The 26096-nt window shown below is 38.3% G+C and overlaps 4 protein-coding genes across 4 annotated transcripts; 2 read left to right on the forward strand and 2 right to left on the reverse strand.

Annotated features, from left to right (window-relative positions):
- Positions 1–5434: 5434 nt before the first annotated feature.
- LOC146695121 (solute carrier family 22 member 7-like) lies at positions 5435–11551 on the forward strand. The gene is made up of 11 exons (XM_085477022.1): positions 5435–6418; positions 6508–6911; positions 7115–7218; positions 7416–7570; positions 7707–7875; positions 8026–8146; positions 8990–9099; positions 9258–9472; positions 10658–10766; positions 10960–11166; positions 11392–11551. Exons 2-11 carry the CDS (start codon positions 6525–6527, stop codon positions 11453–11455), a joined length of 1641 nt encoding a protein of 546 aa, XP_085333148.1. The 5' UTR covers positions 5435–6418; positions 6508–6524; the 3' UTR covers positions 11456–11551.
- A 537-nt stretch (positions 11552–12088) lies between these two features.
- On the reverse strand, positions 12089–15595 carry LOC146695122 (uncharacterized). Its single transcript, XM_085478528.1, has 2 exons — positions 15433–15595; positions 12089–13532 (listed from the first exon to the last, which is right to left on the reverse strand). Exons 1-2 carry the CDS (start codon positions 15593–15595, stop codon positions 12808–12810), a joined length of 888 nt encoding a protein of 295 aa, XP_085334654.1. The 3' UTR covers positions 12089–12807.
- A 2197-nt stretch (positions 15596–17792) lies between these two features.
- Positions 17793–21095, reverse strand: cox20 (cytochrome c oxidase assembly factor COX20). The gene is made up of 4 exons (XM_085477025.1): positions 20928–21095; positions 20103–20217; positions 19312–19375; positions 17793–19165 (listed from the first exon to the last, which is right to left on the reverse strand). The coding sequence occupies exons 1-4, from the start codon at positions 20958–20960 to the stop codon at positions 19021–19023; spliced, it is 357 nt and encodes a 118-aa protein (XP_085333151.1). The 5' UTR covers positions 20961–21095; the 3' UTR covers positions 17793–19020.
- A 1270-nt stretch (positions 21096–22365) lies between these two features.
- On the forward strand, positions 22366–25842 carry lhb (luteinizing hormone subunit beta). The gene is made up of 4 exons (XM_085477024.1): positions 22366–22429; positions 22952–23037; positions 23378–23496; positions 25496–25842. Exons 2-4 carry the CDS (start codon positions 22953–22955, stop codon positions 25727–25729), a joined length of 438 nt encoding a protein of 145 aa, XP_085333150.1. The 5' UTR covers positions 22366–22429; position 22952; the 3' UTR covers positions 25730–25842.
- The last annotated feature ends 254 nt before the right edge of the window (positions 25843–26096 follow it).

Here is a 26096-nt window from a genome sequence, read left to right on the forward strand (position 1 = left end):
CTAACAACAGATGATACAAGGCTACGGTAAGATTCAGGCTTTTATTTTGTTCTAGAAATCTGTTGCAATCAAACAGATTGGATCATTAAAATACATCACCAAACTTTAGCCTGACCGAAATGGTGTTTTTTTTACTCTTCCCTTATCTTTTCATTGTCCCTGTTTTTCAGTCCTCTTTATTGCTTTATTACGGAGCCCCACAGGGGACATGGGAGAAAAAAAAATTAAGACGGACTTTTGCGAGATCTCGCAAAACTAACTCGGGATCTCGCAAAAGTTTTGCGAGATCTCGCAAAACTAACTCGGGATCTCGCAAAAGTTTTGCGAGATCTCGCAAAACTAACTCGGGATCTCGCAAAAGTTTTGCGGGATCTCGCAAAACTAACTCGGGATCTCGCAAAAGTTTTGCGGGATCTCGCAAAACTAACTCGGGATCTCGCAAAACTAACTCGGGATCTCGCAAAACTAACTCGGGATCTCGCAAAACTTTTGCGGGATCTCGCAAAAGTTGAATTCCAACAATGGCGGCAGCTACTTAGTTGTAATATTACTCTTTCTGGGTCACAAAATACACTTTTAAGATATTTTGAGGCGTGAATGTAGTTGTGTAAATGGCAGCAGAGAAAAAAGATGTCCTGGAACCATGGAGTTTAAGCGTCCTCACAATGTTTAGAAAACACAAAACCCCAAGTGTGGACACTTAGCTACTATTTACAGTTTAAAGTTGCCATCAGAACAAGCACTTTTAATTGTGCTTTGCTCCTCATTGTCTTTGAGTAGCAAAGTTTGACAAAACAAACCCAATAAATGTACTTTTATCTTTATTTTTAGTATAGTAATCTGCCTTGATGTATTTTTATTTTAATGTTTTATTTTGGGTATTGTATTTTTTAATATATGGAGGAAAAGTTCTGTCAGCCCTGTGTTGAAAGGGCTGTGGTCACCCAGCCGTCCTGTTCTAACAAACCCAAATGTCAGGAACAATTTCTTTAGATCTGTTCAGTTTTATTCCTATAGCACCACTTACCAGTAAGGTAAAGACCCCGCAGTGCTAATCTAGGATAAATGTTCACTTGGATTCATTGATGAAGTAAATGCAATATGGTAATCAAAGGTGAGTTTTTGGCCACTACTGACTACATATGTATACTGCATCATAGGTGGACAGACAAGGATGTAAACCACAACTTAACTGTTTGGCTGAGGCAAAACAACTACAAGGCAGTGTGTGGCAGAGCGTGGTCTGCAGCGCGGCTTTAAAGTCTGTATTAGGTCCTGAATTTGTGTTGCTGTTCCTGTGTGCGTTCGACTGCTGCCATGCTGAAAATCATGGAAACTTGGTCAGGTCTGCCGTGGATTTATTACAGTGGTGACAAAACCCAAGATTGGCTGAAATGTTGGCTGACCTAGAGGCCATGCAGAAGGAACAGGCAGCTGTGGCACACCCTCACCAGGAGGAGCCGCAGAAGCGGACCGAGCACCAGATGCAGGTGATTGAGGATCTGGCAGCTAAGATCAGGTCCTGGCCGCCACCGCGGCCATCCCCACCGGCGTCTCCCAAATGTGTGCGAGTGGCTGAGGTCTGGTCTACTCTGACACCTGTGCCGGTTCCCAGGGTGAGGGCACCCAAGGCACAGCCTCCCTCTGCACCTGTACACACTCCGTGGGTGGGAGCAGCTAGTGCCCGGCAAGAGCCTGCACCCGTGCCTGTTCCCTGGAGGAGCTCAGCTGAACAACTTCCACCCCCACCACCTGTGCATTCACCTGCTCAGAGGTTGAAGAGCCAGCAGGTCCTGCCCAGCTGGAGCCGGAGGTTGAAGCGTTGGAAAGATGTGCTCGGCCTGGGGTGGTGGACAACGTGCAGGAGAGATCTACCTAGCTGGGGTCGGAGGTCGGGGCCCGCAGGTGGTGTGCTGTCCAGATCAGCCTCACTTTCACCAGACACAGCTCTGGCTTTGAGCACAGAAAACCCTGCCTACATGCTCTTCACACCTTCTATTTGCAAGGGAGAGCCAATCAGAAGAAAGTTGATTTAAAGGGAGGGTAGCAAAAATGGCTTATTTCATGCAAAATGAGCTGAAGGACTGCATCATGGCCAAGTATAACATAAAAATGCTTCATTTCTAAACTGGGATTTATTCAAATCAACTGTAGTGGATTCCAAGAATTAAAATATGAAGCTGAGAATAAGCAGAATAGCTTCAATATAAAAAACGAATGGATTACTGCCAACATTAAAAGGTACTTTTATATTAGAGTTTCATAGCTTTTCAGCACTAGAGGTTGCTGCTCCACCTACAGACAGGTGGCAAACAACAAGTATAAGGAAAAATAATGGATCCTTTGCAAATAATACAAAGTTGTTATGAGCGATAACCTTTACTTTATGATTCTTTTTTAAGCCCCATGGGAGAAAGTGAACAGTGTGTGAATGTGTGTGTGAATGGGTGGATGACAGGTTGTGTAAAGCGCTTTGGGGTCCTTAGGGACTAGAAAAGCGCTATATAAATACAGGCCATTTACCATTTACCATTTACCAAAGTGAATGGTTTAAAAAATGGTGTGAATAATATAATTACAGTTACCAGATCTCACCCAAATTCAACAATAATGTGACATTTTGGAGTGACTTGTTAGAGAAAGCACTCCACCTCCACTGTAAACCTTTTAGAATATTGATGTTCATCTGTCCAGCTGAGTTCAGACACCTGCTAGGGTGCACTGACTCTGTTCTGGTACAATGAGTTGGCCCAACACTACGCTAAAGCAGTTAATATTGTTTCTGGCTTTTTTGCCACCCCTGTGTTTGTAAAGACCTTTGAACTAACTTGTTGAAGAGCTGTGCTGTATAAATAAAGCTGCTTATTGTAGCAGATGGTGTCTACTAGTTCCTTACAGAAATATCTTGCTCTTTAACTACTAAGTGCTTTATTATGTGCACCAATTACTGCACAACCACATCTGTCTGCTGTATGTCGCCGAGCTCAAGCAATGAAAATAAATGCCTTTGGCCAAAAATGGCAGTGTCTCAGCAGACAGAATAAACCAGAATAGCAAAGTTGTGGTTTTGTGGTTTCGATGGCCCAAAGAGGCGCTCAATACAAAGCTCTGTCTTCTAAGTAAATTGTCACAATTTAAATGCTGAGTTTTAGTTAATTTAATACTATTATTACTTATTCATCTTTATATTCAGAAATGAAAAGTGTGGCGTCATTAACCTCTCGGCGCCCTCGAGGGCACTTCCTGTGCGTAGGGGAAGCACACAGACATATGGCCGGGGAGACGTTTCATCCGTCAGTGTGTGTGTTTAAGTGAAAGCCACAGACGGTGCAGACTGTATAGCTTCCGCAGGGTAAACATCAGCTTTCTCATGAGAACGCTTCTCTCTTTGACTGCTTAGATGCTTTTCATGTGTGTATTTGTCTGTATGTGTACTCAATATTGAACTTTATGTAAAAAATAAAAGATTGTCATTTAGAAAGCACTTCTCCGTGTATATACATTCAGAAAGCTTTCCTCTCTGAGTTGACACAAATCTTCACATGTTCTTTAAAATAAATGAACATGTATGATTATTCAAAACAGTGTGTTTAAGTTTTGGTATTGTCTTAACTAGGAAACATTAAAAATATATAAATTAATTGACTTTTTCTTGTTTTTTTTTTTCCAATTTCTGAATTTTAGAACAAAGCGATAAAAAATATTAAATAACAAATGATGTTAAAATGAAATGTAAATATTTTCCTTTCTTCATGTTCTGAGGCTTCAGGATCTCCTGACATTCAGCTCTTCTGGGAAGGCTTTCCACAGGGTTTAAGTGTGTGTTTATGGGAATTTTTGACCATTCTTTCAGAAGTGATCCGAGCAGGCCCGGCTCACAGTTTCCACTCTAATTCATCCTTTGAAATGGGTTGAAGTGAAATGCACTGATAACAAGGTTTACCTGTTAAATTGAAACCAAAGGGACATATTTCTCCAGTTTCAGTATAGATGCATTTAATCAACAGTCGTTTACACACAGAAAGAATGTAAGATAATAAAAGTTTTTAAGGGCCTTATTTTTCCAGTTTTGTGCGGATACAGTTACTATTAGAGATGGCACGATACCACTTTTTTATGTCTGATACCGATACCGATATCATAAATTTGGATATCTGCCGATACCGATATGAATCCGATATAGTGTTTTTTAATCAACAAAACTGTTTTTTAAAATATCTTGCTGCATTTTGCAAGTCTGCAAGTTCATACTCAAGTTTAAAACAACAACTACACTAAAGCTATTCTGTTATACCTGTGTACAAAAAAAATATTTAATAGTTCAGCAATACTGATCAATCTAATAAACTTAGACCTACACCATCCTCCCTATTCTGGTATTTTAAAGAGTACTTAGCGTAAATATTAAGCAACCTAACTAATAGGGTTCCAACTCCCAGCAACAACAAAAATAAATAAATAAAAAATAGGGAACCACCCCTCACGCGCCACCTCATGATGCTTAATCGACGTAATCAACCTTAATTTGATGCAGTGTGAAAAAAAATGCACAGAAATCAATTATTTTTCAAGAAATATTAAATAGATTCAACATCTTTCTTCAACAAAATTGCAGACTGCACAGATGGTACCTTCCCAAAGGAAAAAGTACTATAGCTTACTAGGGTATATATATTAGACTTAATAGTCACTATATACAGTAATTGACTTCTATTCATTTTACATCAAATTAAAACTTTGTGTGTCAGATAATTATTTATTAAAAGCTAGACATTTTAAATGAGAATAAGAAAGAAAAGTATGTCTTTGTGCCCCCTTTTCCCTGTTAATGCCCTATCGGCCCCCCTGGCTAAACTTTGCTAGATCCGCCCCTGCACAGTTACCAGCGTCAGCTACGTAGAAAAAGATCCTGGTGTAGAAAGTAATATTAAATACATTCTAACAACAGCTTATCAAGCTTAAACGTGCTGCTGTTGTTCAGCCGCTGGTTTCCTCTTTCTGGTGCAAAGTGGGCCAAAAACAAAGACGGACTCGCGACAGAAAAGCCGATCAGCTGATCATTTAAGCAGTTTCACGATTGAAGTAGCAGCCGGAGAGCGAGAGGCAGTCGCTCGTTAAGCTTAATGCAGGAATGCTTTACAAACATTCAGAGATGGACTTACACACTTGCTTTACTTCTCTCGGGGATAACTTTGTCGGAGATGAAATGCCAGGTTGCTAGCGAAGCTCCAAATGCTATCCAGACCACAGGTCCCGCATGCCACAGCCGCTCTATCACGTGATGCATACTGCTCCGACGTGCTAACGTTCTGAGGTGAGTTACGGCGTGTTGCAAGTTTTGTGAGGTGCTTTCGTGATATTTAATGGATCGGATTACATTTTTTATTTTTCTCCGATATCCGATCCAGTCATTTAGGTCAGTATCGGACCGATACCGATACGTAATATCGGATCGGTCCATCTCTAGTTACTATATATTCACGGTCAATCCGTCACCCACTGTCCAGAATGAGCTGTTGACGTTTTTTTTGCACGTGACATTTGTGCCAACCCTTTATTTCTGCGATTTTTTTTCCCTTTTAAAAGGGTTTGCTTGAGGACTTTTATATAGTATCGTAGAGACTCTTTGCTTTCTTACAACTCTTGCTGCTGTGTATCAGTCACATTAATTGCTTTTAGTGTGGGCTGCTGGTTTATTCTGTTTAATGCTTGATTAACAAAATAGTGAACCGCAAACAAAGTCCAAAAGGACTTGTATCCCTTTTTTTCCTTTTTATGTCCTGTGCGTTTGACCAGTGCACTAGACACTCTGAAATTATGAGAAAATAATGTTAAATACGGAAGACAAACTAGCTTATTACTTATTCAGTGTGTTAATCCTGTCATTTCACCTGCTGTAGCATGCTGAGTTTAATTTATCTTTATAAGAAGAGGCTACACCACCACCTAGTGTCCAAATATGGTCACTACCGTAACGAATACCCATTGTACTTGAGCATGACTTCAATCAGTTTCAGATGACTAAAACAAAACACTTGCTCAGTTAATAAATACAGATTGTCAAATTTAGCCAACAGTTATAATTTATAAATTTTTATGGAGATCATTTGTTTGCTTGGTTTTGCGGTTTGCATTATTTAAATTTTATTGTCCTTACATTCATGTAGCAGGAGGGTTAAGGGGCATTTGACATTTGTACTAGCTTCTCCAATGTGTAACTTGGAGTACCAACTTGGACTTTGACATATTTTGCAATGTAATGATGTTCAAAGGTCACCCTGAAGTTAATGATCAAGTCAGTTTGCCAGGCAAATTTCTGAAGAGCTTAAATCCAACCCTATCATATAAAAGGGGGCAGAGAACTCAGAAGAGGACATTGCAGCTCGAGTGCATGCACCCTATGCAGCTTTTTATGCAGGTGAGTAATCTCAGTCTTTGTATTGATACATGTTCACATCTTTAACTTTCTGACATTTTAAACTAACTCTAAACCTCTTACTTTTGCAGTCATAAGCAGAGCAAAGATGAAGTTTGAGACCATCCTCGAGGAAATCGATGGGTTTGGGCGTTTCCAAATCGCCATCCTCATCCTGCTGTGCACCTCGCGGATGGTTCTCCCCTGTCACTTCTTACTAAATAACTTCATTGCTGCTGTGCCCCCTCACCACTGTGACATTAGCACGCTGGAGAAGTCTTCAGAAGAACTCTTCAGAAATTTAACTCAGGAGCAGAAACTGACTGTCAGCCTTCCTGTACGAGAAGATGGGGAGCCGAAATCCTGTGAGATGTTCGCAGAGCCTCAGTTTCAGCTTTTATCCAACAACTCCAACCGCACTGACCTGCCCACAGTTTGGTGTCAGAGTGGATGGGTTTATGACAATTCCACCTTCATTTCCACGCTGGCCACAGAGGTACAGTAAAAATGGTGTACGACTAAAAACTAATATTGCAAAAAACAAAAAACATGCACAGATGTGTGTGACATAAATTGACTGTCATGAAATTCAAATTTTATTTAAAAAAATATTGACCCTTACATTGGCCTGAATAGAAGAAACTAGTACCTAAATGGATCAAATTAAATGATGCTTTCCTCTGTGGGTTTCTTTCCCAGTGGAACCTTGTCTGTGATAAAAAGAGCCTGACAAAAACCACAAACACAATATTCTTCGTTGGAGTTATGATCGGAGCCCTAGCTTTTGGATTCTTCTGTGATAAGTAAGGCAGTTCACTTTATGCTGGATATGCATTTGTTTTTCCATTGTTCAATTTATCGTGCACAAGGAATAATAGTTGTGATAATTCTTTGGTCAAAACCACACTTAAAAAACATGACTGTACTTTTACATTTGTGAAACCCCTTTGAGGCCTTTGTAGGTTGTTATGGGAAAATGTACTTCCTGTGCTGTTTCCAGGTATGGGAGAAAAACCATGCTTCTGGTCTCTTACATTTTGTCGATCGTGTTCGGCTTCTCCAGCACATTTGCAAACTCCTACATACTGTTTGCAGTGCTGAGATTTTTCACTGGATTTTCACTGACAGGAATCAGCATCATCTCAATAGTTCTCAGTAAATGACTTTTTTGCCTTCAAAAAATGTTAACACATCACATGTTGCGCCCCTAAAATCAGTTGTTGTAGGTTTAAAATTCATAATTAACAATAAACTAATAATCATTCATTTTGGTACTTTTCATACCTTTCAGCCATTGAGTGGGCTGACATAAGTCATAGGTCAACTATTGGGGTGATTGGCAGCCTGGCCTGGTCTGTAGGTTACATGCTGCTGGCTGGGATGGCCTTTCTTCTCACTGACTGGCGGACGTTGACCATGACAGTTACAGCCCCGTTAGGATTCGCAGTTCTAACCTGGTGGTAAGTGAAGTACAACAGCAGGGGAACAAAACAGATGTTTTTTATTCATAACAACATTAATTCATGACATTTTTTGGAAGTGTATTTCCCACATCTGACTTATAATCGTTGTAATTAATGGTTGATTATTTTGTATGATTATAATTGTAGGTGGATTCCTGAATCTGCTCGCTGGCTTTTAGCAAATGGTAAAGTGGAAAGGGCCCAGTTTTATCTTGACAAATGTGCAAACATCAACAGAAGACAAAAACTTTCCAGAGAAAAACTAGAGGTAAGGCTGGGCTTCGTTTATAACTTCCCTCAAATACGTCAAACCAAAACTAACAAGCCCATTTTGAAAATGTAAGAAAATGAGTCGAAAGTAAAGATAATCGTTTAAAAATGTAGGGAGTAAAAGTAAAAAGTTGTCAGAAAAAAACTGCTCAAGTAAAGTACAGATACCTGACAATTCTACTTAAGTACATAAGTTAAGTTGCATGGGTTAATCAAGCAAAAAGTTTTGCACTGTGAGAAGGCGCCAGCTCCTACTGGAAAAGAGATTCAGGATCTGTACAAAGCTTGTGAGCAGACTAAAGAAATGCTCTGAAATCTCTTGGTAGACAGTTGTATAATCATCACAGACAGCAGAAACTTCACATTGGACTTCACACACTTTGGATACTGTGCACTCTTCATCCACACTCTTTAACTTTGATGTTCAATGGACTTTTTATCAATGATCAACAATTCAATTCTTTTTCTCCTTAGCCTAAGTTACATGTTTCTGACTTTGTCTCTGGTTCAGGGGTGGTTTGATGTGGATTGTGGCTCTTGAAACAGTGACATCAGCCTTAGTCCACACTTTGTGAAACTCCAGAGTTCTTGAATGAACTTTTCTTGAAAGACCGCTTAAAACTGCAGTCATTCCTCCTGTTTCATCACCTTCTTCAATACAATACAATATGAGTTTTGTGCCTCAGCATTCTGAAGGACAAAACATTGAGACTCTGTGTATCATTTACAAGAGAGACCTGTTTCGAACCAACATATTAAAATAGCAACAAAAAAAAAATTTCGATTTAGCCCAGAAATCAATATCCATGTTTAACTGCTTATTATTTCTGTTTTTCTACAGACTCTTTCCAACATAGAAGTCCAGGAAAACCAGGCAAAAAACTATACGTACTTCCACCTAGTCAAAACACCGAGAATGAGATGGTTAACTTTTTTACTTGGAATTGTTTGGTGTGTATCAGCATGAAGACAATACCAACAACAATTATATAAATCATAAACTACCTCTATCTACTACTCTGAGATTTTGAATTAATCAGAAATCTCTTTTCAATAGTTGAATTTTGAATGCTGTAGGTTTTATAAAAATACTTTTTTATATTCTGCAGGTATGGAGTCGCCTCAACATACTATGGAATCAGCTTGAACATCACTGGGTTTGGTTTGAATATGTACCTCACACACTTTATCTATGGAGCCATTGAAGTTCCTGCCAAGCTCACAATTTATTGTTTTCTCAACATCATTGGACGAAGGAAATGCCAATCAGGCACGCTGCTACTGACCGGGATCTGCATCGGGATAAACATCTTTATTCCCAAAGGTCACTGAGAGCTTTTTGTTACCTGTTTTCCAGAAGTTTTGTAACCGCACAGACTGCAGGCTGGTTTGTTTATTTGTAATACTGTGAAAACTAAAGTGCACTCATTTTATTAGCAGAGGTATCTTTGTGAAACCAATAACTTCTCACTTCAGGTGCATTCATTCACCCAAACAGGGTCACTGTAAAAGAGAGCACAATAAAATCATACCGTGAGATTTTAATGTGCTCTCTTTTACAGGAAGAGGAAGAATGCAGTTTTTCTTGTGTATGCAGTTTTTACAGCCAGTCGTTTGTGGATCACTGATTTGAAGGCTTGAGTTGGGAGTTTTGCCTGTTGGCATTTTGTGAAGATATACATCCATCTATTTGTCCATCCAGCCATCCATCCATTCTGTTTTTTGAAAACACATCCAGTTTAGGGTCATCGCAGGGCTGGAGCGTATCCCTGTTGTCATATTTGGGAGAAGGGGGGTAGACCTTGGACAGGTCACCAGTCTATCGCAGGGCTAACACACGAAGAATGATAACCTTTGACTTACACTCACATCTATGGCCAATTTAGAGTCACTAATTAATCTGAAATGCTTGTCTTTAAGCTCTGGGATTTGCCCTGAGTACACAAAGAGAATCCACACAGCGGGAGGGAGAACATGTAAACTCCACACATACAGGACCCGGCTAACCAAGCTTGCTAGTTTCTGCTAGCCTGTTTTTTTCCCAGCATACATTGTTCATTTACTATGATATTAATTTGTATGCTAGTTTTGGCATCGAAATTGTATTTAATGGTACCTGTCAATCACAATGTAGCCATTACCTGAAGTATTACTATCTTTTTTTTTTTACTGTAAATTAGACTTTTTTAAAGATTTTTGTGACTGAGACTGTTTAGTCATCACTTAAGTTTTTAGTCAAGTAATAACTTACAAGCAATCACTACTTGATTTCTTTTTCACAAAAGCCTTCTGCTGGCCATTAGAAAGAATGCAGGTTTTTAGGGCACTTTTTTGGTAAGACTTTAAAACCATGCTCCACTTTTATTTACAGATGTTATATCCTTAGATTACCAGACCACTGCTGTAGAATAAATACTGCAGCTTATACTGCAGTGATCAGTTTTCCCTTTTGTTTCACAGTAACTAAATGTAAATGATTATTTATTTATTTCCTTTTTTTTTTCTTTAGATCTGTGGCACGTGCGTGCCATTGTTGCCACACTTGGAAAAGGCCTTTCAGAAGCTTCATTTACAACCATCTTCCTCTACACCACTGAGCTTTACCCTACCGTGACCAGGTCAGTGATTCACTTACTTCCAATCCCTTGACCCATGCCAGTTATTTTTTATTTGGTAGGATTATTATGCATTATTCCGGCATTGGATGTTAATTATTATTTGAGTAAAGATCACCTAAGGTCTATAAACTCGTCTGCCTTCAGCAGGGTTACAGAGGTTTCACTTCCTCTGACTTATTTTCTGTCTTATCAGGCAGAATGGTTTGGGCTATACTAGTTTCGTGAGTCGTCTGGGAGTATCAATTGCTCCACTCATCCTGCTGCTGGAGGATGTGTGGACTCTTCTTCCTCAGATCATCCTCTGCTCTTTAGCCATTATTTCTGGCCTAGTGGCTCTGCTTCTTCCAGAAACACTGAATGTGAAGTTGCCTGAGACAATTGATGACATAGAAAATCCAAGGTTGGTGACATAATACAATACATATATTAAATTAATACATTAAATGTGTAAAAAAAAAAAAAATATATATATATATATATATATATATGAAGTTATTTAAAATATAAGCTGTGTGATTTTTTTTAAAGACTTTTAAGCCTTTTGTTGAGCTACTGATGTTTTATTTAACTTATTTTAAATATTATGTTGGTCTGTATTCATTTTTTCCATTCTTTTTAATTTCAGAAAGAAAGATGTATCCAAGGAATCCTCGCTTATTTTCCTAGAAGTTAAGTCACAATTAGGTTAACGAAGAATGAATTCAAAATCAAAAGAGATTTTGACCAAAAATGTAAAAAAAGAAAGAATAAATGTCATTTTTTATAACATTAAAAAATTGCACTGACCAATGTTCAGTTACAATTTTATTTGATCTAAAAGATGATGCACTGTATTAGACTTTATATGTGGACCTTTTTCTTTAAATACCGAGACAGTTTCCCACTGATATTTACACAATTGAAAAAAAGAAAAGAAAAACAAAATGAAAAAAGGAAAACGAAAGAAATATAGATGTGTAACTGCATTCAAATCTAAGTACAATAAAATTTATAGGTTTAATAAAGTACATGAAGCAAGAAGTATTGTGAGATCTTAAAAACTGTACAAATCAGCAGGAATTTACATTTTCACAGTTGTTTTTAAAAAAAAACAAAAAAAAACGTATGCAAGATGTATGGAAGAGCTTCACCGTGTTATTTTTAATGTATGTGAGGCAGTTCTAATATTAGAACAACCTGTCAGGTGATCAAAAGTGACCTTACTGCTCAGTGTAAACACAGACAATTCATTACATTTCAACTTGTACTTTTTACAGTTATCCAGCAATACTGAGCTTTGCATTAACTAAAATATGAGAACACAGCAAAAATAAATGTATCCAGCAAGATCCTGAAGGGAACAGCCATCAGCTCGCTTTTTAGGCTGCCCTTTAGATGCAGGTGTGTGTGTGTGTGCACATTCCTGCAAGAAAAGTTGATTTTCCAGCACTGGTAACAATTTCCTACAATTATAAATATACTTAAAAAGGAACGCTAACTTATAAAAAGAAATTGACAATGAAAGAAAGCAAGTGTTAATACAAACAAATACAAAGCATTTCAGATATAGAGAGAGACGTTATGATAAGCTAAAATAGATGAGTAGACCGTGTTGGTAGCTTTGCAGTTATGATGGACAATGGATAATCCAGTGACCCTTATTTTGATTGTGCATATGTGCTCGTATGGCTGAGGAAGGATTTGAGAGCCAGATTTCTCTATATGCATTATTTCAGTGTTGGAATGGAGCCTCTCATTCTGTTTACCATCTCATCAACCACCTTGTTACCAGCTGACCTGTAACATCCAATTATATTCAACCTGACACTTTTCATTGACACTACTTGTGTGGTCTTGCCAAAGCTAATTGCTATCAGATTTCTCTTCTCCTTGCCCGCACATAACTGCAGTCTTATGTGTTTACAGTAGTTTATAGTTTTACAAGTTTAGAGTAACAGAATCATTCCTGTGTAAAATGCCTCAGACTAAAAATCTCTTCCAGAAATCTGACAGACTTATGAACTGTCCCATGCCAGATTTGTGTATTTCCTGTATTTCCTCTTCAAAGTCTTGTTTCTACTGTCTCAGACACAGTGTTCACTGTGGGTGTCGTGTTTTCTTTCTGATTACACCTTTGGCAGCAGGGCAGTGCCTGCAGCACCTCTTTGGGACCCTTATTCATGAATATATAGATGAAAGGGTCCACCAGAGGGCTGAGGTAGAGCAGCAAGTGAGACACTAGCCCCAGATAGCTCACCACCTCTGTCAAGGACAGAGCTTCAAGAAGGAGGTTGAGGATGAAAGGGACATAGAGGACAGTGTAGTTGGCCCAGATTGCACCGATACCCACCACTGTCCTTCTCCTCTCTGGTGATGAAGGATTAGATCTGGAGCAATTCAGAGCCCTCCATGAGTCCACAGCAAAGAAGAGGAGAAAGGGGAAAGGAGCAAGGAGAGCCACAGCGAACCAGAGGTTGTACTGTAGCACGGCGAGAGCCAGGATGGCGAATGGGGCAGCCCATGCTACCAAGGCCACTACGGGATGCCTCCTGATACTGGTGCAGCAGGCAAGGCATTGTGGGTAGGCCACCTGGAGATGGCGCTCCTGAGCTATGAACAGCATGAGGGTGATATTGGAGACGACACCAAAATATAAGATGAAGTCGGTGGGATTGGCAGAGAACGTGGACCCGCTGTCCACTTTCTGACTCACATCAGGACGTCCGAAGAAACTGATGATGTCAGAAACCAGGAGGAAGATGACGTGCATGGGAACTTTATTCCCACCTGGAAAACAAACACAGAAATTAAATGAATTGCTGAGCTATTGCTATTAAATACTTCACTTGTACTCAGGAAATACTAAAACCTATCAAGATGATGACATGTTGTTAGAAACAGGTGCTTATCCATTATTTGCTGATCCAACAGAAGTGCTGAAGATATTTATTCAGAAGCGCAGAAGTCCCTGATCACTAGCAGTTGGCGACTGTTTGTCCAGCACGTCCCACAGATACTCGATATTTTTGTTCAAAAGGGTTCACATTACTTTCTTGTATTTTACTGTATAGCTGCAGATTACTTATGAGACGTGGCCAAGGTCATTGGGGGATGAAGGGAAAAGAAGATTGATGTTTGCTGTTATAAGCATAGATTTCTGAGTATGTCTGTGAAGGTTCTCAGTCATCCAGGTCATCGTAGTCAAAGGAGCTTGCAAAGAAAAGCGTCTGGACTTCTTTAAGTTGCTTGAAGACGTTTCACCTCTCATCCGAGAAGCTTCTTCAGTTCTAAGGTCAAATGGTGGAGAGTCCCAGATTTAAACCTAGTGGGAGTGTCCCCCCACAGAGGGACAAAAGGACCCCCTGATGATCCTCTAATCGCCTGAGCCAAGGTGTGAAACTGGGTGTGGGTCACAATCAGATTTCTGAGTAATTTCAGATGATCTTCAAATAGTTTATCAAATTCATCCCAATGAAAAAAATACATAGTTATTTGAAACAGATGCACAGGCTGAGTAGCTTAAACAAAACTTTGCCTGTGGACATCTGATAACAGTTAGCCGTCAGCAGGCTTAAACAAGGTTTAACGCTTCCTCTCTAAATGTATGCGGCACAGCGCAAAATATCACATTCATCGTATTTGTGCTTTAACAACCTGTCTGAAAGTCTTTTACTTTTAGGAGGCAGCATTTAATCACCCCTTCTCCACTGAATGTGCATGTCGTAGACCACAGTCACCAGTAATTTGGGCTATTTGTTTAAAGTGTGTTAAGAGCCACTACATATCTGTGCCTACGATTCCTTTGCTGTGGTTCAGTGGCTTGTTGCTTTTCTTCTCATTTCTTTTTACATTCTGTGAGGCATGTGTTCTACACCTAACAGTTTGAAGGTTTCTGGTACAAGAAGTATTCCTGAAGGTTATCAGCCAGGCTGTTATGATGCCAGAGACCCAGAGTTTATCTCCATGTGTCTGTGTTGAATTTTGTTTCAGGTCTTTTTGGTGCCATCAGTAAGCAGTCCCATTTAGATCAGTGTATTCTGCTGCTGCCATCACATTAGCTGTGATATCAACCTGTCGGGAGCATACGCTGCATTCCTGAAGACAAATGTCAGCCTCCTTTATCCCTCTTTGATGATATGATACAATCGTCTCCACTGTCTTTGGTTTACCTGTTTAGTGGCTCAGTAGATTTATAATAGTGGCTATATATTCAGGGTGAAGAAACAAATTTGTATTGTCTACATTTAGCTGTTACCTTGTGTGTAAATTTACAACTGCTGAAAGCAAGACATGAAATTTTACTTTTACATGAAATTTGACTGCCTCCTAGTGTCCAGCAGGATGCACAGGAGGTGCCCAGAAGCTGTTATCTGCCCAGTTTTTGAGGTAAAAGTAATCAAAGACAATTCATGTTAGATCGAAGGGGCTATTTTCTTTGGTTTCCATTAGCCACACTTGAAAAAGGTGTTCAGTGGTGACAAGCAGTTAGAAGTGGGGGTTAAAGTGATGCACAGTGATAAAATCCCAAGAATGAAACAAAACAAAAAACATATACTGTGCTGCACACACTGCTAGTGCCAACTTTGTCCCAGATTTAGCCAAAATGTCTAACTCAAACCTCTGCATCTTTAGCTCTGAAAGGCTGTACTCTAATCACAAGACATATTTAAACACAGAGAAGACAAACCTTTGGAGAGATTCTTGAGGATGTAAAGAGCGAGTCCAATGGCAGGCAGCCCAAGGCTGAAGGTCAGCCAATTCATCACTTTGGCTAAGTGGACATTGGTGGCGGTGTTATTAGTGGCATTAAAAGTGGAAATGACGAGGTCAGGGACAGCTATTGTCACCATGTTGTCAGCTATAAGAGGCTGCACAGCAGCTCTTTATGTGTTCAGCTGTTTAGATGATCAAAGAGGTGATGCTGTGAAGGCAGCAGGCTGTAGTGACCACCTACTGCAGTATGCAAAAACACAAGGACAAAATCATTTTTAATGTGCCAGATAAACACATCCGATATGTACATGTGAGCCCTTAAACACAAACCTCAATATAGATGAATAACAGTGCTTAGCTATCCACGATTCTGTCTAAACTATGCACTGAGCTCCCATTTAATTTAATATGAGACCTTTGAACTCTATTTCAATATAAGCACATTTCCTTTTAAGAAAAAAAATGTTTTTTTGTTAACATGATTATTTTTTTTTTCTAAATAAATATATATTTGTCATCAAACTGACGGAACATACCAACATGACAGCAGCAGAGAAGCGAGTTAAGTTTAGAGATCGTTTAAGAGACAATTCATCCCCACATTTACATAATTTTCTGCTTCCCTGCAGTGCTACTTGTCCATCCAGAACGTCTGAGTGAGAGTTACCCGTTTTTGAGGTCTAGATTATAATGGAACTAAATGGTGCATCCTAAAAACATCCATTGCAATCCTGAATTCAGAGAAAGGACAGACTGTATTTTTATCATTTTTAATAACTTTCTTCATGTCCTACCTGTGGTGTATGTCGTGTTTACTGCCATGCGTCAAAACCACTTCAGGTGTGATCCCAGCCTTTTTTCCAGATTAAATTCAAAAACTGTTCAAATATGTCAGTTCCGTCTTAAAATGTCAGACACCATGTGTCTGAGTAACATGTCTGGTGTGTGAATTAAGTCTTCTTGTGAAACTACGTGTCATGGAACTTTTACAAAGCTGTTTATTGCTGCTGTGCTGAGCCTCATGATCTCAACAGCGCTCAGAAAGCTGCTTTGAATGAGGCGTGGATGTGCTCAGCCTCTGTTGGTGTTCGTGTCTGTGACACAGCAGGATGAGAAGATTTGCATTAAAAACTGATATCAGTATAATTTAACAGCCTGTATGTAAACTTTATTTCTGTATGTTTGTGTCGCACTATTTTTTATTTCTAAAGGGAGGGGCTTAGATTTTATTTTTACCCAGGAGGATTATTTGCCTTAAAGAGTTGTTTGTTTTATATCAAATATATGACTCACAAGGGCAAAACAGACCAAAAAACAGGAAACGCAACAAAAACAAATCAAAAAACCCTCAAATTATTCCGTTTTTTTTAAATTAAATACTGTAATTCCTAAAATGGTAGTTGTTGTTTTTATTTTTGTTTGTTTAAAATGCTGCCATATTTTCTGCTTTGTTTTTCTAAATGTTCTTTTTGTTGTTGTTGTTTTTGTCTTTTTCTTTGAAGTTCTAAGGCTCAGGGCTATAAATGGTCAAAAGTGATCAGACAGAACAAATTATTAACTTGCTAAAGTGGTAAATAATGATTTTTCTCTTTCTAAAACTGATCGGATAGAAAACCTAAAACAAAACTTTTCACATGCGCTAAATAACAATAAATGGAATCTCATGTTCATTAGATTAGTATTAGCTACACAACCTGATAAAGGTTTTTACTTTATGTGACTATGCAGGAGAAAAAATGTAAATGAAGAATGTGAGCAGAAATTCTTTGTACATTGTGCATCAGAGTAAAATATACAGGAGCTGAACAGGAAGCTGGACTGAACAATGATTCCCTTCTTAATTTGATCTGTTTGATGTAGCCTTGCATATCTTACTTCTTCTGCACAATGTTTTAGATTTCATTTTCCAGTTTTTCCTTTTTAAGGCAGCTGAGATATAAAACTACTTTTACACTCCTGTTGCATGTCCTGTAGCTGGTACCAGGAACTCACTAAGGACAAAAAGCAAGCTGATTTCATACAGGAGGGCATACTAACATTTTCTGGCACCAAAAGCATTTGAAATAGTGTAATATGTGTCGTAAAACATACTAAATATTTTTTAAAGAGGCCGTTTTGATATTAGAATGGACCTACAATGGCCTGCAGTACTACAAACAGGAAGGACAGATAGACACTTGCTAGCCAACATTTTATAACAGTGTGCCAAGAATATAAAACCACTTGAACATGTAGCAAACACATTTATCCAGCTAGGATCTGGGGCTATATTCCAGAGAGCAGGTTTAAAAAATCCTGACTAGAAATGAGAAACTGAATTTCCAGAAAAACTGATCAGCTTGCAGAACCTCAGTTTTGATTCAGCTGTAAAGGGCAAATAAATGTGTTTGAGTGTGGACCATGAGCCCCATAGAAACAAATAAATAATACACAAGGGAAAATGAGTCATCGTAATCAGCATTCTCCACTCAGTCAGCATTTATCTGCACTCAATTTAACTCTATAAATAAAGCAGGAGTCAACCAAATTTTTCATGTGATTCTTGAGTTGAATTCAGCTGTAACTTGAGAAGACCTTGTTCGTAGATCGTATGTGTTTGAAATTTCATACATACGTGATCACTACAGTAAGAGGCTGACAGCCTGATGCAAACTAAACAAACAAAAGTAACAAATTAATATCAAAATGGCAACTTTGTGACTGCAGAAATGAAAAAGAGCCTCGGTCAGCTGGTTCAGTTGCAGCTTCAGAAGAGGAGTCAGAGAGAAGTTCTGTTTAATAAAGAAAACCTGCCAGTAAGCTAGGATCACAGAAACTGTTACCCTGGTAACAGACTCAAAATGTAAGCTAAACCTAAATTTAAGGCTCACAGTAATTTTATTAATAGTTGAATCACAGAAAAGTTTATAATAAAAAAAAGATCAATTACAATTTCTATATGAGGCCTTTGTTTTGATTTTTAATTTTAATCTTAATTTCGAAAGCATGTAACTGTTACATTAAATAATCAAACCTTCAGGGATACAGTGGATTTAAAGACTGAGTCACAAATCCTGCTGCTCTGTACTTTCTCCCACAGACGCTTCATTCAGCACATTCAGATAAACACCACTGAAAAGACTCCAGTACATCCTGATTTTCCTTCATTTCTGATACACCTTTTGATTTTGTTGCTTTAATAACATAAAACAACAGATTCACACTAGCAGTTTCCATTTTACATTATGTAGAGGCTGATGTGTAGAAAACCTCAGTAATAACTTAACCGGATCATCATTTTAAAACAAAATCAGTACTTCTTTTATTAGTTTAGCATTAGGATACAGTGAAAATGAGTCAAACTCATCATGTCAGGGACTGGAAAATGAAACTAACTTGCTTTGGCGCTTTCAGATTATGAAGGAATTTCAATAACAGAGAAGGAGCTCCTTAACAATCCAACACAGAAAAACATCCATGAAATGTTTCTAATAATGTTGTCCATCAATTCAGAGAAACGCAGTTAGGTCTGTTTAGCCTAGCTGCATTCTCTTTTGTCCTCCGAGAGGAAAAGAGCTAGAGGTCACGAGGGGCCTGAAGGTGCTTCTGCTTTGCCTTTTTTTGTGGGGTCCATAACAGTTCCTTCATACGCGACCTTGTTTTTGATGCCTTCCTGTATCAGCCTCTGCTGCACACGGAGCTTAGCATTGTTCATCCTGCAATAAAACCTTAACAGTGGGAAGAAACAGGAGCATTCCAGTTACACAACAAAGTAGTAAACAAGCTAGACAGGCGAGAAAGAGCCAAAACAGAAATGTTTATTCTGACTAAAACGTGAAAGGCACTGAAGAAAAATTGTGTCCTTAAGACCTACCAGGACCCGAGTGTGGTGACCATAAAACCCGCAAATCCCACATCAAAAGACCTCTTCACCCGACCTGAGGAAAACAAGAAAACGAGTCAGATAACTATAAGACGAACTGGAATAACTTTTGTTTACTTGCATTTCTGTTTAAAGGGACTACCATAAAATGTGTATTAAGGTTTGGATACATCAAGAGGTTTTGGCTTTGCATGATGAACTGTACAAGAAAATTATAGTAAATTACTCCACATGCGAACCGTGACACACGTCCCCTCTGATGCTGCGTCAGGAAGGGTACTGCATGTTGTGCCAAAAGGTGATTTACGTTATTTGCCAAAAAAATGATTGCCTGTATTTAAACTGTTCTAAGTGACTTGTTGGCCTATAATCCGTGATATGTTTGCCAAATAGATTACTCGTGAAACATATAAAGTCATTTTGAGTCGCAAACAGCATCCCTCTCACAAGGTGGAAGCTGCGATCAGATTTTGGCAAAGTGATTATTAGATTTTCTGTTTTTATCCAGATAAAGTCACATTGTTATCAAAAAGTATTTTTTAAAGTACTGTATTGATTATAATGTAGATACAGTAATGCAGCGTCATAAAAATAATTACAAAACACATCCTTTCTTTATTTTGTGCATATCCCCTTTATAAACCCTGTTGACTACAGTTACCTGCTGTAGCGACCTCTTGTGGCAAGGGAGCATCCAAAAGTAACTGTACTTTAACATTTGAGTGACAGTAATAAAAACAATCAAGCAGTAAATTCAGAGACATTTCAGACTCAAGACTCACTAGTAGCCAGAAAATAAAGCAGCCCAGCAGCTACTGAGCCTCCAGCTCCATGCAGGATGGCCTCCCTGGCACAAGGAGTGTTCTGGACATCCAGGATCCCCAGCAGCCTCAGACCCTGAAGAACAGACAGTAAAGACATACACATTGATCTTAATTTCTTCCAAAAACGAATTCCATCTTTGTCTATAAATGCTTTACAATGTTGTGTGAACACTGTGTTTGTCAGTTAGGAAATAATCAGATGTTCATGGTGACCAACGGGCACCTACAACATTTTCCCCACACTGGATAGAAATCCAATGATGCCAAAAAGAATATCTTTACAGTTTATTGCACGTTAATGTTTTCCAGTACTCACAGTCACACCACTCACAGTCCATTGTTTTTTATTCATTTAAATGTGTTGTTGTGAACACAGACAGGCGTTTTACAGAAATATTGAATAATAGGGTCAATAATCCGTAAGCCGAAGTTTTCGGATTGCCATACTGTTTAAGAAAATCGTTGCCTCACTAACAGGGATGCTGGTTTCATGTCTGCTACTTAAAGTTAATCTTTAAGCACCAAATTTCCAAATCGGGTCTTGTCTGAAGCGTCTTGTCTCACGAAGGTTATGTATCATCCAGCTGTCCTCTTTAACTGCTGCTTAATTTAAACGTTCGGCCTGTTGTCATTACTCGAATTGAGCTCGTTGTTAACTTATATTTTCCTCATTTTCTCCTACAGTTCAAATTAAACAAGCTAAATCAAATCGGCTGATGTTGACCTTCTGCAAACACCAATGCGTTTCCGCCGCGATTCCATCGAGTCCCTTCGAGTTCTCACCTTGGTCTGAGTCTCCCTATCTTCTCCTGCCATATAGCCGCCGTATTTGTGTCCTTCTTCAACGTGCAAGTTCAATTTATATTAAAAACATATAATCACTTTCGTAACAACATTGCCTCTATACGCATGCGTCGTACCTGTCGAATGGTCCATTCCCTATAAGTCGCCGACTCAAACGTACTAAAGATGTGTGGTTCCGGCGTCTGCAAAAAATGATTTCCTGTTGTTTTTCTGTGTTTTTCACGTCTAATATCGCTACTTAGTAGTGAACAGGATTTATAAAGGGGTTAGATATAAAACGTCAGTAATGACATGTTTAGCAAGTATCTTTATGACTCTTCATTACTGTGCCTACATTGTAATCAACCCAGGCCTTTTCGGTCACTTAAAATATGCTTATAGAACTGTGATGTTATTTGTTTTATTTATTTATTTATTTTCTACTATATCTGTTGCCCTCTTTGCCAATTTTTTGATTTTTTTTCCCATGATAAATGAAAGATATATAAAACTGACTGACAAAAAATGATTGCAGTAGTGTTTACTACAGGCTATTTGCCAATATAAGCAGAGATATATATATATAAAAAAAAACTAAAAAAATAAATAAACAGAGAACATTGACATTTGCAATCACTTTTCAGCTTGTAGATGTGCCTATTTGCTTTAAGGAAAAAAAAACTCCAGTAAACTGGTTGAAGACAATGTGTTCTAAATACAGACTGTGCTGCCTTGTTTTATGTGTTATAGAAAATGGATACAGTAAATAAATGGTTAATTAGTTAAATGAAAAAGAAACTGAAGTCACACTGCTGTGTCATCCTAACCTATCACAAACATTAATCCTGACGGGAATTATGTGACAGGGTAAACGTTTCCATTAAACAACATCAAACAGGAAGCCTGCATGTCACAATGATCCCCCATTTAAAAACAAGGTTATTTCACTACATCCGCAACAGATTAGCAGTCATCCTGTTTTGTTGGTAATTATTATTATTACATCACTTTAGGAGTCTGATTGAATATCACAAAAATGAAAGAGGAAGATTAAAGACTTGAGCACTGTACCTATAACAGGGGGAGTGACTAGAAAGAAGAGGTGTAGACTAATAAACAGTGTAAAACATTGTTTAAAGTTTGTGTCAAATATATTATAAAAGTTATTTGAACAGATTTTTAAGCATTCTCTGAACCGACTTTTATTTTTAATAGTTAAAGCGAAGACTGCATGTTTAGAACTGGGTGAAAACCATTTACATTTTTGGTGCTTCTGTGTCAAAAAAGGTTTTAAAAATAAATTTTCCTCTTAAAATTATATTTCTGCCAGCTTGTGAGTAAAAAAAAAAAGGTTTAAATGTTTTATCCTTCTAATAAAAACAGGTAGTAGGGATTAACACTGATATCCTATACGAGTTTGTTTGGTACTAGATACTTGACTCCTGTGTCCTTTATAAAGCTGGGCAGCTTACCTCCAGACACTGCCTGCAGCCACCGGAGAGGTAAGACATGCTGCTCTTACTAGCAGACAGATGATTTATATGAATGCTGTTTAAATGTGGAGGGCTATATAGATATTTACATATCTATATTATTAGCTTTAAAACTTTATTCTGTATTCCAGCTCCAGTATTATAAACACGGAGCTCAAGAAATTGAAATTGTTAATAGAAAAGCTGGTGTTTTTGCAGTATATGCTGACCTAATTAATAGATATTAGATGAGTTATTAATGATTTATGTGCATATATTTTATGTTTTACTTATGTATAGATATGTTAGTGACACAGATTTACACCAGGGATAGTGGTGTAACACCCAATTAAAGGCTTATTCTTTATTTAATCTGAAACATGAACACAATAAGGGGACAATACCTTTTAATTTTCTCACTGAAACTAGAATTACACCCAATATAGTCTAAAAATTATTTTGTACAATGCCCCCCATCATTATGTTTGCTAGCTGAAAAGTCTTAAGGAATAATTAACTAAGTGACTAACTAATGCAACTTGACGCCTACAGAATGATGGCACAGATTAGCAGAATGCTCCTTGCACTGATGTTGAGTTTGTTTGTTGGAGCTTCAACTTTCATCTTATCTCCTGCAGGTAAGAGAACTGTATGATTATTGTAGGAAGCTTATATTGATCTAAGATGTTATTGGAAATATTGTGAAAAAGGCGGAGGATTCTCTCATTCTTATATTAAAAATGCTGATAACATATATTTATATGTGTGCAAGGCTTTTATAAAGGAAATGTATAATAATAGAAAACAAACAAACAAAAATATAGAATTAATGGTTGTGTTGTTCCAGTTTTGTACATAAAAACAAATTTAAAAGCTACATGACATCCTGTATTACCACAAACATCACAAACACCAAAATCTGTAACAAGTTTTAGGCTTTTATTTTTGGAACCAAATAAAAACTTATTCCACCATCAGCGGCCTTCCAGCTGCCGCCCTGTCAGCTCATCAACCAGACAGTGTCTCTGGAGAAGGAGGGCTGTCCCAGCTGTCATCCAGTGGAGACAACCATCTGCAGTGGACACTGCATCACCAAGGTAATGTGGTTCATGAGTGTAAAGGAGAGAAATATAAACCAAAAAGAATTTCAAAGCTGCAAAAATCAGGAGATAAAAACAAATCATTTGGAGGCCCAAAACCAAAAAATAATACAATCAGGGCTTATTTGATTCTTTACAAAAACATATGAGGTAACACTTTATACCCCGACCTGCAAATAAGGCACAAGTGTTCTGTACTTATGTGCATCTTGAAGGCAACAAGTCAGGTTTTTGCAAGAAACAATGAAACATGTACACTGTAAGTACCCCGCACTTGCCTACAAATTGCAAGTGTAGGGTACTTGCACCGTAGTCACTCCATAACATAACGTGCACCCCAGAAAGTACAGGGTACTTACAAGTGTTACCACATATTAATATCAGACTCTTTTCTTTTTTCTACATTTTCAGCTGCTGGTTACAGACACCACCTATACTGACTGGTGTTACAGTCCACATGCTATGCACTGATACACATTATGCAAAACTTCCACTTCATGCGTATACAAATTGGGAAAATATTCTGAGCAAGTCAGTCATGGTGCCTCTAAAGCTTATCAGTCAGCAAAAACTAATACCTGTATAACTGCATAATCTGTGGTTTAAAAAAATACGTGCTATTAAGAATGTGTTAGCTGCCGCTTCAAGCTATTTTCAATTTCAATTGATGTGTCTGTGGATTTTATTGTGGTGAAATCAGGAAGGTTAAGTTTAAGTACTCCTGAAGTCACAAACATGCTGCCAGCTGCTGTTTGCAGTAAAGTCAAGCTGTGTGTCTAGTATATTTGCCATGTGACTCCAGACCTTTATTATAAACATGTAAGTGACTAAACTGGGAAGAAAGTCAGTGCATTTCACCTGTATCTGTGTCACAGATACTAAAAACTTTCTGGTTTCTCAGCAAAAGTAAAGGAATATATTAAATTTCAATTCTATTTAATTTATATAGCAACAAATCACAAGAAACAGTCACCCCAAAGTGCTTTATATAATAAGGCAAAAACCCCAATAATAATACAGACAAAATTCCACCAATTAGATGACCCCCCCCTTAGAGCAAGCACTTAGTGACAGTGGGGAGAAAGAACTCCCTTTTAACAGGAATAAAACTCCAGGAGTTCCAGGCTCAGGGAGGGACAGCGATCTGCTGTGACTGGTTTGGGGTGAGGGGAGGAAGACAGGAAAAAAGACACACTGTGGAAAAGAGCCAAAGATTAATAATAAATAATGATTAAAAGCAGAGTGGAGCATAAGAAAATAAATCCAATAAAACCACATCATGGGAAGCCTCTCTGGCAGGCTAGACCTATTGTAGTGTAACTAAGGAAGGATTCAGTCACCTGATCCAGCCCAACTATATGCTTTATGAAAAGAAAAAACCCAAAAGGTTTAAGCCTTAAAAGTAGAGAGTGTGTCTGACTCTGGTTGCACAGAAGAGGGCCCCGAAAGCTGAAGGCTCTGCCTCCCTTTCTACTTTTAAAAATCCCTCAGAACCAAAAGTAAATTTTATGACTTTATGGTGTACATTTGTGAGTTATACCAGGGAGTCCATTGGTTCTAAATTTGAGGAGCACATGCAGACTTGAACGCACCGAAGATGTAACACTATTAACAAGATAATCAACCTCTGTGGGAGTAGCGTTTAGGTAGCTCCCCTGCACTGTGTTGGCACATGGTTCATTGAAAGCATCAACTTTCCCTCACTGTGATGCACAACAGTTTAACAGTAAGACTTTATGCCTAAAACCAGGACTTTGAAACTTCATTTAACATTTTAGGTGAATTTCTTGTTTAAAAACAGTTGTCTGTGAAGGTTCTCAGTCATCCAGGTCATCGTAGTCAAAGGAGCTTGCAAAAGAAAAGCTTTAACTTTAACTTCTTTAACTTAAAGAAGTCCAGACGCTTTTCTTTTGCAAGCTCCTTTAAAAACAGTTGCTTCTGTAGTGTTATAACAACATTTTTGTAAGGACACTGTTTTCATTTCCCCTCCCTTTAGGACCCTGTCATCAAGATACCATTCAGCAATGTGTACCAGCATGTGTGCACATACCGGGACCTGTACTATAAAACATTTGAGCTTCCTGACTGCCCACCTGGTGTAGACCCGATCGTCACCTACCCTGTGGCTTTGAATTGCCACTGCGGTCGCTGTGCCATGGACACATCTGACTGCACCTTTGAGAGCCTGCAACCTGACTTCTGCATGAATGACATCCCTTTCTACTATTAAAAGAAGCTCAATCATATTTAAACACATTATACAGAGTATACGGAAGCTGCCCTGTTGTTTAGAATCAACCAGTAAAATATGTTTCTGCTATCGAAATAAACACATGATGAATATTTCTCTCAAACAGTGTCTTAAAAAAAGATAAAAGGTAACTGACGCCTGACATCTGAAAATTGACTCCACAGCTGGAGTAACTTTAACGTTCCTCATATCTTAAGGCCAGCAGACATTCAAAATGACATCTGTGTAAAATTTACATGGAAAAAAGTTATTTCTGTAAAGTGATATATAACCCAATTCAACAGTTTATGAAGAATTTATGTCCCATTGCTAGTTTCAAGTCTTACTGATGTGACATGATGCATTC

This window comes from Copadichromis virginalis, linkage group LG13 (genome assembly GCF_057382275.1).
Source record: "Copadichromis virginalis isolate Kocher_CV1m ecotype Utaka linkage group LG13, C_Virginalis_male_GT1.1, whole genome shotgun sequence".
Classification (NCBI taxonomy): domain Eukaryota; kingdom Metazoa; phylum Chordata; class Actinopteri; order Cichliformes; family Cichlidae; genus Copadichromis; species Copadichromis virginalis.